The sequence below is a fragment of the Scyliorhinus canicula genome, chromosome 24, assembly GCF_902713615.1.
Source record: "Scyliorhinus canicula chromosome 24, sScyCan1.1, whole genome shotgun sequence".
In the NCBI taxonomy this organism is placed as follows: Eukaryota; Metazoa; Chordata; class Chondrichthyes; order Carcharhiniformes; family Scyliorhinidae; genus Scyliorhinus; species Scyliorhinus canicula.
Genome location: NC_052169.1, coordinates 20,113,428 through 20,126,850, shown reverse-complemented (window position 1 = coordinate 20,126,850; position 13,423 = coordinate 20,113,428). Strand labels below are relative to the sequence as shown.

The 13,423-nt window shown below is 47.6% G+C and overlaps 1 protein-coding gene across 1 annotated transcript in view; it reads right to left on the bottom strand.

Annotated features, from left to right (window-relative positions):
• ptpn9a (protein tyrosine phosphatase non-receptor type 9a) overlaps positions 1-13,423 on the bottom strand; it is a 277,337-nt gene that overhangs the window by 227,222 nt on the left and 36,692 nt on the right. The window contains exon 9 of the mRNA XM_038784520.1: positions 9,561-9,671. Coding sequence (XP_038640448.1) covers positions 9,561-9,671 — 111 coding nt within the window. The remainder of the gene's footprint in view (positions 1-9,560; positions 9,672-13,423) is intronic.

Below are 13,423 nucleotides of genomic sequence, written 5' to 3'. Positions count from 1 at the left end.
ATCGGCGCCAATGGCGGTCGCCGTAGCGCCGGTCGGGGGGCGCTGAAATAGGCCCCCCGCGCGATTCTCCGGGCAATTGGCCGAACTCCCGCCGGTGTGATTCCAACCTGGTAACACCTGGCGGGAGGTCGGACCCGCGGCCACAGTGACATCCTGGTTGGGGGGGGGCATCTGACTCCATGGGGGGCCGTGATCGGCGGCTTCCGATCGGCAGGTGGCCGTGATCTGGAGGGGGACTACCTCCTTCCGCACGGCCCGCTGTAAGGTCCCCGACATGTTGCTCCTCGCCGGCGCGGAGACGGCAACCACGCGCATGCGCGCAGGACTCCGGCACCACGCTAGCCCCCTGAAGACTGGTAAATTGCTGGGCCAGGAGGCCTGTTGACGCTGGCGTACACTAGTATCCATTAGCAGAAATGGTGAAGACAAATGATTTGGGTTTTATTTCAGTGTGTGCAGTAATCACCAAGCCAGGCACTAGCTTCCACAGTGGCTAAATAGGACTCTCGGAGCCCTCCGCTGCATTGTCAGGACTGTCAGAGCCCTCTGCTGCATTGTCAGGGCTCTCAGAGCCCTCTGCTGCATTGTCAGGGGGCAGTCATCAATTATGTGAGTCATTGATGGGAGCTGATGTCTGGGTTCCCTGCGAGCTCCCACTTGTACCGATTTGCTGCACAAAGGCCTTGGCCATTGCGGAAGCGGTTGAGGGGTGCCCAATGTGGGCATGGCAGGTTGAAGCTGGGTGGGCGGGCTGGGGGATCTGTGATGGGGAAATGGTTATTAATGGTGATGCGTTGGTGCCATCCCTCCTGCCACAGGGCCTCTGCTGCTAGTCCCTGGCAAGGTAGTTTTAGCTATACAGGCTGGCATGATGGGAGGTGAGCAGCAGGTGGATTGGTAAGATCCTTGTGTAGCAGCAGGCTGGGGTTGACGTTGACCTTCTCCAGGAGCTTCCCTGTTGCAACCTCCCTCTTTATGTGAGGGCCTGGGATGTTGCTCCCCGGCTAGGAGCCAGGGGAATTTAGTTGAACGGTGGGTAGTAAAATGATACACGTTTTTATGTTCAGCTGGGTATCTACAAGACTGGTGTGTGATGATATGCATAAAGCTAGTTTGAACATAATGTTATTTCATAGAATTTACAGTGCAGAAGTCTGCACCGGCTCCTGGAAAGAGCACCCTACCCAAGGTCAACACCTCCACCCTATCCCCATAACCCAGTAACCCCACCCAACACTAAGGGCAATTTTGGACACTAAGGGCAATTTATCATGGCCAATCCACCTAACCTGCACATCTTTGGACTGTGGGAGGAAACCGGAGCACCCGGAGGAAACCCACGCAGACACGGGGAGAACATGCATACTCTGCTCCTTAATTGGAAAAAATGAATTGTGACCCAAGCCGGAATCGAACCTGGGACGCTGGAGCTGCGAAGCAATTGTGCTATCCACAATGCTACCGTGCTGCCCGAATGCACAACCTCTGACTACTAGGTGGCATTGTAAACCCATCCCGTGACCCTGTGGTCTGGGAGTTGGGAGCAAGTCGTGCTGGGAGATAGTCATATTTGCAGCAGTTCCACAATAGTTGTTTAGTATTAGTTGTTTATTATTTTAGTTCTCCTATGTTATCTTAAAACCCAGTTGTTCTGCAATAAATGATTTTAAACTACATGTTCTATCGTTCATCCATTACTTTGGCCAGTCTACAGACCCTGACATGGTGTGGAATGAGTTGTACCATACTGCTGCACATCATCGAGTAAATGATGGCAAGAGCTGAGGTCCTTAAGGTTTGAACATCTCCACCCCATGAAGAGCCAGCAAGTTTGCTGAGGAGGTTGTTTCGCCTTTTGATCTTTGCTGCTGTCTTGCTCCGATGTTTTGGATATGGGGAACCAATAATCATGAATTGAAAGCTTCCAGTCAATGACAATCTATTATTAAAATGGCAGCATGGTGGCGCAGTGGTTAGCACTGCTGTCTCCCAGCGCTGAGGGCCCGGGTTCGATCCCAGCCCTGGGTCACTGTCCGTGAGGAGTTTGCACATTCTCCCCGTGTCTGTGTGGGTCTCACTCCCCACAACCCAAAAAGATGTGTAGGGTAGAGCAGCACGGTGGTGCAGTGGGTTAGCCCTGCTGCCTCACGACGCCGAGGTCCCAGGTTCGATCCCGGCTCTGGGTCACTGTCCGTGTGGAGTTTGCACATTTTCCCCGTGTTTATATGTGGGTTTCGCCCCCACAACCCAAAGATGTGCAGGATAGGTGGATTGGCCACGTTAAATTGCCCCTTGGTTGGAAAAAATGAATTGGCTACTCTAAATTTTAAAAAAAGATGTGTAGGGCAGGTGAATTGGCCATGCTAAATTGCCCCTTAATTGGAATAAAAGAATTGAGTATTCTAAATTCAGTTTAAAAAAATATCACATTCAATCTCCTGATCGAAGGCATTGTCATGGATTGTAAATCGCCGAGGCCCAAGCTATTGTAACCTGGTGCGGAAGCACTTGGGGTCATGTTTGGAATATAGTATGCTATTTTGTGCTCCCAAAATACACATTTAAACACACATCAGAGATGGTTTAGAGAAAGGTTCCCATGGGCAGTTGCAGGATCTAAGGTCTGCTTTGATCCTGTGGTAGCCACTGTGATCTGTGAGTCAAAAGGTGAGGCTAATTCCACAGATTTCACCACATAATCTTGGATCAGACCTCAATATTGTAGGCTGAAATATTCTTGGATGAGTTTAAAGCTCATTCTACAGTCCTAGTTGAATGATGTGCCTCTACACAGGTCCGAGCATGGTTCAGATGCAGACCAACCCAACGGTACATCTCCCTCTTTCCCCAGAACTGGCACCAGTGACCCATGGATTGAAACCCATTTCTCCCACACCTATCTTTGAGCCCAGCATTCGACTCTCTGACCTTAGCTCCCCTACCCCAATTTGCTCGTGGCTCAGAGATTATTACTTTGGCGGTTCTGCTGAGGGAGTATGAGCAGCGATGGGTTAAAATAAAAATTAACGCTTAGCTGCACACATTCCCTCCGCCGAACCTCTTAGTCCTACCGATGTCGCATTGCTGTTCGTGGGAGGTTTCTATGCCCAAACTGATTATCAAATATTCTACAGCAATGACGTTAATACTGTATCGGCTGAAAAATGATGTGCAAAATTTTTTTTAAAGGCGCTATATAAATGCAAGTCTTTCTTTCAGAGGCTTGCACTGCTGGAAACAAATGGCATGTCACATTTTCCGCTCGAACATATCTGACATTTAGTGAGATTGGCTTGCTATAGAAACCATTAGCTAATTAAACATGTCGAAGTGGTGGCTATTTCTGTGCGAGCGTTTTTGTTGCCAACTTTAAATGCAGTCTCACTTGCAGATACTGACAGGAATCAATAAAATGGGTCTGTGGTGAATGTATTACGGCAACCATTCACCACTGTATTGCATTGTACTATGTTGTTGCCCTTGTGGGCTCCACCTATGGACCATTGTATCACATTACACCGCACTGTATCATGTTGGTGCCCTTGTGGGCTCCGTCCCTGGCTCCGCCCCTCGGGGGAGGTATATAGATCTGCTGCCCTGCAGACGGCTCTCAGTGTAGAGCAGTCACAGATAGGCACAGTTCTAGCTGATTAAAACCACTGTTCACTTCAACTCTCCGTCTCGTGTGAATTGATGGTCACATCAATGGTGCAATGGTTAAAGGTTCAATATGTTGCACTATGGGTCGGCTTCGCCATCCACCACCATCTCTGTGAGTGAGGAGAGGGCCAGCAAAAGGCCCAAGGTTTCTCAAGGGGAAATTTGAAGGTCAGAACATTCTCACCCCAAAAAGCTGACTGGTCAATGTGCACATGACATTTTTTTATTCATTCAAGGGCTGTGGGCGTTGCTGTCTGGACCAGCATTTATTGCCCTTCGCTATTTGCTCTTGCTGGCTCGGCCATTTCAGAGTCAGCCACGTTGGGTGGCACGGTGGTGCAGTGGTTAGCACTGCTGCCTACGGCGCTGAGGACCCGAGTTCGATCCTGGCCCTGGGTCACTGTCTGTGTGGCGTTTGCATGGCATGGTGGCACAGTGGTTAGCACTGCTGCCTCACAGCTCCAGGGTCCTGGGTTCAATTCTGGTTTTGGATGACTGTGTGTGGAGTTTGCACTCTCTCCCCATGTCTGCGTGGGTTTCCTCCAGGTGCTCCAGTTTCCTCCCAGTCCAAAGATGTGCAGGTTAGGTGGATTGGCCATGATAAATTGCCCCTTAGTGTCCAAAAGGTTTGGTTGGGTTACTGGGTTACAGGGATAGGGCGTAAGCATGGGCTCTAAGGGCCGGTGTGGACCCGATGGGCCAAATGGCCTCCTTCTGCACTGTACATTCTATGATTCTCCCCGTGTCTGCATGGGTTTCACCCCCACAACCCAAAGATGCGCAGGGTAGGTGGATTGGCCGTGCTAAATTGCCCCTTAATTGGAAAAAAAATAATTGGGTACTCTAAATTTATTCCAAAACAAAAATTAAAGTCAGCCACATTGCTGTGGTAGTCATATGTCGGCCAGACCAGGTAAGGATGGCAGATTTCCTACCCTGAGGGACATTAGTGAACCAGATAGGTTCATGTGACAATCGACAATATGGTCATCATTAGACTTCTTATTCCAGATTTTTATTGAATTTAAATTTCACCATCTGACCTGGTGGGATTTGAACCCAGGTCCCCAGAACATTACTCTGGGTCTCTGGATTATCAGCCCAGTGACAGTACCACCACCTCCCCTTATGTGAAGCACTTTATATGTGGAGACAAAGAAAAGAGCTGCATTTTTATAGCACTTTATGACCACCAAACTGGCTAAAGAATTTTCCAATTCTCTTCCCGCACCATTTTACAGGCAATTAAATATTTCCTGAGGTGCATATACTGCTGTAATGTAGGAAACGTAGCAGCCAATCAGTGCACAGCAAGCTCCCACAAACAGCTTAATCAGACCATCTATTTTTCTGATGTTGATTGAGGGATAAATACTGGCCAGGCACGGGGTAGAACTCGCCTGCTCGGCTTCGAAACGGTGCCGTGGGATCTTTTCCAGCCACCCGAACAAGCAGATAGAGCCTCGGTTTAATGTCTCGGCTGAAAGAGCGCACCTCCGGCAGCGCAGCACTCCCTCAATCCTGCAACAACCAAACTTAATTGCGAAAAAGCACTGGAGCAGCAACATTGACATTTGTCCTCATGCGCTGGAGGGGGACTTGAACCGGAAACCTAGCGAGTCAGAGGCAAGGGGATGGAAAGCAGCTGCCTTTCCGCAATGGAGTTTGGTTGTTGCTGGATTTAGCTGGTGATACACGATTATGGCGTGAGCTGGGTGATTTGCAAAGTTGTTGGAATCTTTGATCGCTCTAAACAAACTGGGAATTAACATTAAAGATGTATGCAAAAATAAAATACATTGTTTTTTTTTAGAAATTTAGAGTACCCAATTCATTTTTCCAATTAAGGGGCAATTTAGCGTGGCCAATCCACCTACCCTGCACATCTTTTGGGTTGTGGGGGCAAAACCCACCCAAACACGGAGAAAATGTGCAAACTCCACACGGACAGTGACTTGATGGGCTGAATGGCCTCCTTTTGCATGTAGGTATTCTATGATTTTATAGTCCTGATCTTAAAGCATTTTTTATTTGGTGTTTTGTGCCTTGCATGGTAGCACAGTGGTTAGCACTGATGCTTCACAGCGCCAGGGTCCCAGGTTCGATTCCCGGCTTGGGTCACTGTCTGTGCGGAGTCTGCACGTTCTCTCCGTGTCTGCGTGGGTTTCCTCCGGGTGCTCCGGTTTCCTCCCACAAGTCCCGAAAGATGTGCTGTTAGGTGAATTGGACATTCTGAATTCTCCCTCTGTGTACCTGAACAGGCACCGGAATGTGGCGACTGGGGGATTTTCACAGTAACTTAATTGCAGTGTTAATAATGTAAGCCTACTTGCGACAATAATAAAGATTATTATTATAGAATTATTATTATTAGGGCAAAAAAAACTAGGAATGATAAGACAAGCAGCCGATCTCGTGACTCCAGATATCTGGAAAGATGGGAAATTTACAATGATGTCAATACAATCAATCTTTGAAGAAAATAAGTCTGCAGTTATGAGTGTTGGCTTTTCCATTGAATGCCAAACAGGCATACAGGGCCTCCATGATGGTGTGGATGCATCTATGCACCGAGATCTGTGAGACCCCAGACAGGTCCACACTGGGCACAGGAAACATGGAGTGAATGGAAATGAAAGAGCTAACTTGCATTCATATATCGCCTGCCACATCGTCGGGGGTCTCTCAAAATGCTTCTCTGCCAATGAGTTAAACGAGTTGTAGCGTGTTTAACAACAAACTCCAGTGTACAGGCAGTCTAGCCTAATTGCTTCTGGAGTGCTCACAAAGTTGGTTTCATTATCCCTTGACTGCTAAACACTAGTTTGACTTATGTGTAAACGATTAGCCCAAGCCTTACCACTCAGAACCACAGATAGAGAGACTGGAAAGAGAGGTTGGGTGATCGGATATGTAGTTGAGGGTCTTTGCTCTATAATCAATACCTCATGTGGTGCTTAGGCAGATTGCCAAACTTCCAGATGTAAAATAAACACGTGAGCAAATAAATCAATCATGTTTTAAAACACAGATCCCAAGGGGGAACATCTGACCCTGCCCATCTGCATTGCCTGCACAGTTTTAAAGACCTTCTCAACTTTTTTACTGGAGACTTTGGCTTTGTAACACTGCTTTGCTTTATTTACGATCGATGAAGGAAGTGGAGGCAGGGAGGAGAGACAGGGTGGAAGAGAAGCATCTGGGTTAGAGAGGAGAGGGAGGGTTCTGTTGCCAGGAGTAAATATTCGGCTGCTCTGAGACACTTGCACATTACAGCCTCTGGTTCCAAAGCGGGAAGTCTTCCAAACCACTGGACCGGCAGCCATGGAGATCCACAGAACTCTTCTTCCTGCAAGTATCAATTCAGATAACAGGGAGCAATGGTGGTTTTGGGGGGGGGGGGGGGGGGGGGGGGGGGGGGTGCGCCTTCTCTGCCTTTCGATTACATCATAGAATTTACAGTGCAGAAGGAGGCCATTCAGCCCATCGAGTCTGCATCGGCCCTTACAAAGAGCATCCTCCTGAAGCCCACGTATCTACCCTATCCCCGTAACCCAGTCACCCCCACTTAACATCTTGGTATATTACCTCTCCCCCCCTCCCTGACCCCCCCATGACTGATCTGATTTGAGGGTTCAGTTTTCCTTTTTTTTAAAAATATTTTTATTGGCATTTTCACTTTTACATAACAAAACTTTGCATCCGATATGTACAGTATATGCAGTTCTTATATGCATAGAATCGTTTATCATAGAATTTACAGTGCAGGAGGCCATTCAGCCCATCGAGTCTGCACCGGCCCTTACAAAGAGCACCCTCCTGAAGCCCACATATCTACCCTATCCCCGTAACCCAGTGATCCCCACTTAACATCTTGGTATATTACCTCTCCACCCTCCCTGAACCTCCCTTGGCATCCCCACTCTTTTGTCCTGGGTGTTCTGTCCCAGAGCTCCTGTTCTCTCATTTCCCCCCTTCCTTCCATGGTTTCTGTTGCAGGCCTTGTGGGTTCGGGGGAGGGGAGAGCTTCCTGCCCCCCTTCTTCCTGTGGTTCTCGTGATTGTTCCTTCCCTCTTCCTCCCCCCTTCCCTTTGTACCTCTGACAGTTGTGTATCTGTGTGTGCTTCCCCCCCCCCCCACCTCACTCTTTCCCTAGTCGCTGTTGGTCTCGAACAGGTCTTGGAACAGGCCGGCGAACTGCCCCTGTGCTTTGACCCTCGGATGGTGCACTTTATCTTCTCCAGAGAAATTCCGCCAGGTCTGCAGCTGCGGGTGGTGCTGCTGATCGCCAGCCGAGCAGGATTCTCCGGCGTGCGATTCGGGAAGCAAAAGCTAGGGCGTCGGCCCTCTTCCCCCACGTGTAGTTCTGGCTGTTCTGATACCCCGAAGATTGCCACTCTCCGGCATGGCTTCTCACCCCCACAACCTTGGACATTACCCCAAAGAAGGCTGCCCAGAACTCTCCAAGTCCGGGGCAAGCCCAGAACGGAGAGTTGAGTTTTCCGTTATGGAGTGAATATGCTGGGGGAGTCGAGGGGTCAGGTGCCAATCTATTGGAAGACTGGGCAGGGAGTTATTCGTGACTTCTTTGATTTTACATTTGCAGAATTTTACTGAGTTTGACTTGTCAAGTGGATACAGTGGAGGGGTTGGGGCACCAATACAGTCACTCAAAGGGCAGCACGGTGGCCTAGTGGTTAGCACAACCGCCTCACGGCGCTGAGGTCCCAGGTTCGATCCCGGCTCTGGGTCACTGTCCGTGTGGAGTTTACACATTCTCCCCGTGTCTGCGTGGGTTTCGCCCCCACAACCCAAAAATGTGCAGAGTAGGTGGATTGGCCACGCTAAATTGCCCCTTAATTGGAAAAAAAAATAATTGGGTAATCTAAATTAAAAAAAAAAAATACAGTCACTCAAGGGAGTGGACATTTTTTTTCACGGGCGTGATTGATTCATTTTTTTGTAAACAGGAAGTTGAAGTGTGTCAATAATTCCAATAAGTCATGGCAGCACCGTGGCGCAGTGGGTTAGCCCTGCAGCCTCACGGCGCCGAGGTCCCAGGTTCGATCCCGGCGCTGGGTCACTGTCCGTGTGGAGTTTGCACATTCTCCCGGTGTTTGCATGGGTTTCGCCCCCACAACCCAAAGATGTGCAGTGTAGCTGGATTGGCCACGCTAAATTGCCCCTTGAATTGGAAACAATGAATTGGGTACTCTAAATTTATTTTAAAAAATAATTCCAATAAGTCTGTGTGGGTTTCCTCCCACAGTCCAAAAATGTGCAGATTAGGTGGATTGGCTATGCTAAATTATCCCTTTGTGTCCAAAAGGTTAGGGTGGGGGCCTGACCCTGGACCCGATGGGCCAAGTGGCCTTCTCCTGCAGGAATTCTCTGATAAGTGAGCAGCATTTTTTTTTAATGCTGTTGTGATGACCTGGAACATCAACCTGTCTAGCTGGTGGAAGGAGATTTGGTAATAATTTCAAAAGGGAATGGAGATGTACAGTCAGCCTCAACTCAAGGTCAACTCGCTTGACATTAATAAATCAGTGTCGGCAGCACGGTGGCACAGTGGTTAGCATTGCTGCCTACGGCACTGAGGACCCGGGTTCGAATCCTGGCCCTGGGTCACTATCCGTGAGGAGTTTGCGCATTCTCCCCGTGTTTGCGTGGGTTTCACCCCCACAACCCAAAAGATGTGCAGGGTAGGTGGATTGGCCATGCTAAATTGCCCCTTAATTGGAAAAAATAAATTGGGTACTCTAAATTTTTTTTAAAAGTTTAAAAAAAAAAATCAGTGTCATTATATCTGTTCAATGTCGCAAGTCTCACTTTAATGTTCTTTGTGACAGATGTCCTCTTATGTGGATGTCTGCTCATGTGGTTTTTCCAGTTCTTACCTTCATCCTTGTGGACTGTTCTTCAGTGGCTCCTGACTTGGCTTCTGAACTCGCACTGAAGTCCTGGGCTCTGTATGGGACCTCCGCCACTAGATGGAGCAGGATCAAATTCTAAAAGTACCGAAGTATTACACCTTTTAAAAAATAATTTAATTGTATTTTACATTGCGCTTATTTTATATTTAATGTTGTATTTTATTTTGCTGCTTATTTGAGTGGCACAGTTCACCTTGTATGTTTCCATTTCCAGGCGCCGGAATGTGGCGACGAGGGACTTTTCACAGTAACTTCATTTGAAGCCTACTTGTGACAATAAGCAATTTTCATTTTATTTCAAATGTCTGAAGGAACCAAACTCTGGCTTTAACATTGATTCCTCTGGGAACCTATGATTCACTTAAAGTCACTCCACTTAAAAAACTGTTCAACAGCTTTAAGTGAGGACTTCTGTACAGCCAGAGGAGATATTTGCAGGGCTGCAGGACCAATTGGATATTTCTTTCAAAATAGCTAGCACAAACAGGATAGGCTGAATGGCCTCCTTTGCTGCGAGATGATGTCATGAAATATGAGCCAATGTTCAATAGACACGAGACTCTTTCCCTCCGACAGGTAAGTCACTCTTCTGGCACCCCCTGATGCAAAGTTTTTAATTATAGAGAAAGAGAGATAGAAGGAAGAATTGACGTTTTGACAGTCAATCTAAATTTAAATTTCCTCTGGTGCTCCAGTTTCCTCCCACAGTCCAAAGATGTGGTTAGGTGGGTTGGCCATGCTAAATTGCCCCTTCGGGTGGGGCTGCAGAAATAGGGCGGGACTGGGTTTAGATAGGTCTTTCGAGGGGTGGGTGCAGACCTGATGGGCCGAATGGCCTCCTTCTGCGCTATAGAGATTTTATGATCAGGCTGGGGGAATGGGCAGACACAAGGTACAAAAAAATGAGGGATGATACATTTTGTTAGGAAGAATGAGAATCAGCACAAGCTACATTGTGGTGCACAAATTATCGGATGAGGGCAGGTTAACAAAGCAGATCACGAAACAATGAAATACTGGGCTTTGTAAAGTGAGGCAGAGAATAGGAGAGAGAGCGCTGTAATTAAGATGCCGTGAAAGGTGAGGTCATGATTCATTCCAACCATTTATTTGATTACAAATAAAGGGCCAATGGGATAGTTACGATTGATGGAAAGTAGATCATTTATGAGGGGTTGTATTTAGACATCTTACTGGGATTATGTAATTAATGGGACGATCCAGGTCTATCTGTAGCTTTGCAGTTTGCCATAGGATTTGAGTCTAAGACAGAAGGATTTTAAGCTGAACATATGTTACTAGGCTGAGCAGAAGTGAAATAAATCTGCTCTTGTAAAGAACTCTCTGCAAAAGTCTACACAACTGGGCAAGTAATTTGTTTATTAACTTTATTTATAAGTGGCATTTGAACAGTACAGAGTTGCTTAATTGGTGTTAGTAGCAGGTATAGGTAAGAAGTTTAAGTTTTCCCTTGTGTTTAAGAACTGTTTAATTGATAATTGCAAAGCCATTTGCTTTGATGTCAATGTGGTTAATTATGTGTTTAAATTAAAATTTATTTTAACATAAAAGATGCCTATTGGTCTGAGTCATTACCCCTGGGGTGAAGTATCCGTTCTTCAGTTTTACAAGTTAAAAAAAAAATACTTGGGGCTCTTGTCTGGTATCCGAACAAATGTCGGGGTCTGCTCCGGCATCCGAACACAATGGAGTTCAGCTACAGATCAGTCAGGATCCCATCGGAAGGCAGAACATGCGCGAGAGGTTATTACTATGTTTCTCAGTTATGCTAAACCTGCATGAAACACTGGTTCTGTCCCACTTCTCACCACCACACCTGAGGAAGGCGGAGATTCCTTTGGAGAAGGCGGGGAAAAGATAATGCAAATAAAGAGAAACTTTATTTCACAGTGGCACAGCAGTTAGCACTGCTGCCTCCTGGAGCCAGAGATCTGGGTTCGATTCCGACCTCGGGTGACTGTCTATGTGGTTTGCACATTCTTCCTGTGTCTTTCCTCCGGGTGCTCTGGTTTCCTCCCACAGTCCAAAGGGATGTGCAGGTTAGGTGGATTGGCCATGATAAATTGCCCCTAGGTGGGGTTATGGGGATAGGGTGGGGGAATTAGGCCTAGGTCGGGTGCTCTTGAGAAGGTCGGTGCAGACTGGGCTAAATGGACGAAGGGTAAATAAATCAGAGGGCACGGATTTGGGCTGATTGCCAAAGAACGAACCTGAGGTACTGCAGAACAACTATTTCTATGATATAAGAGGAAGGAGCTATGCTCCGAAAGCTAGTGATTCGAAACAAACCTGTTGAACTTTAACCTGGTGTTGTAAGGCTTCTTACTGTGCCCACCCCAGTCCAACGCCGGCATCTCCACATTGTGTAAGACGTCTTACTGTGCCCACCTCAGTCCAACGCCGGCATCTCCACATTATGATACAAAAGTCTGAGAACACGCACAAACAGATTCAAAACCAGCTTCTTCCCTGCTGTTACCAGACTCCTAAACGACCCTCTTATGGACTGACCTGATTAATACTACACCCCTGTATGCTTCACCCGATGCCAGTGTCTATGTATTAACATTGTGGACCTTGTGTTGCCCACCAACGTATATTCTTTTACTTTTCTTTTCATGTACTAAATAATGTTTGCTCGCAGAAAAATACTTTTCACTGTACCTGGGTACACGTGACAATAAACAAATCCAATGCACTGAGTGTTAGGATTTGGAATGTAGCCCCTGATTGGGTAGGATGCTGATTCACCAGCAGCTTTGAAAGGGCAATTGGATAAATACTAGGAGAAAAACTGCAGTTACGTAGAAGAGTGTGGGACGCGACTAAATAGATCTCTCTTCAAAAGATCTCTCTTCAAAAGAGCTGAATCAATGGGCTGACTGGAATGATACAACAAAGAGGGATACCCCGATTCTACGAAAGGAGCAATTTAAATACATGTCATTGTTGGGTGGCAATGGAATCAGTAAAGCAACGTGATCTATAATGGCATTTCTCCACCATCCCCCCCTTATTGATGATTCGAATAATTAGCGTAGAAGGCGTGGAAAGAATATCTCAAAAGGCATGAATCATTTTTCATGGCTCACCTCCGTTCTGACAAGGTCTAGAAAATTGAAACATTTGCACAACCAGAAAACTAAAATCACACTTTGTATGGGGCAATAAACTCCACTGCCAAAGAGCTGCCAGCCTGCCTATTGTTCAGCAGTGTCAGCGGGAGGCACAGCCGCTCCCGACAATACACCCGCCTGAGGTCCAGGGTCAGCCAGAGTCGAAGGCCACAGATGAGCGAGGGTGGGACGAGGGTGGTAGGGGCAGCACGGTGGTTATCACTGCTGCCTCACAGCGCCAGGGAGCCGGGTTTGATTCCGACCTCGGGTGACTTGGCTGTGTGGGTTTCCTCCGGGTGCTCCAGTTTCCTCCCACAATCCAAAGACGTGCCGGTTAGGTGGATCGGCAATGCTAAATTGCCTCTTTGTGTCGAAAGATGGTGTTAGGTGGGGTTACAGGGATAGGGCGGGGGAGTGGGCCGAGGTCGGGTGCTTTTTCCAGAGGGTCTGTGCAGACTTGATGGGTCGAATGGCACTCCCTCTGCATCGTAGGGATTCTATGAGAGATGGGGGCAGGGAGTTCGGTAACCAGGGCATGACTCACACGGACCTCTCCTGCCTGATGCTGAGCTTCTGCATCGGGTACAGCATGTCTTTGAACGAGGAATCCCTCCCACCCCCGGGGGGTGCGCAAGCAACTCAAAAATGATTGCTTTTCAGGCGTCCAGCGTGTCTGGTTCCATTTGGTCG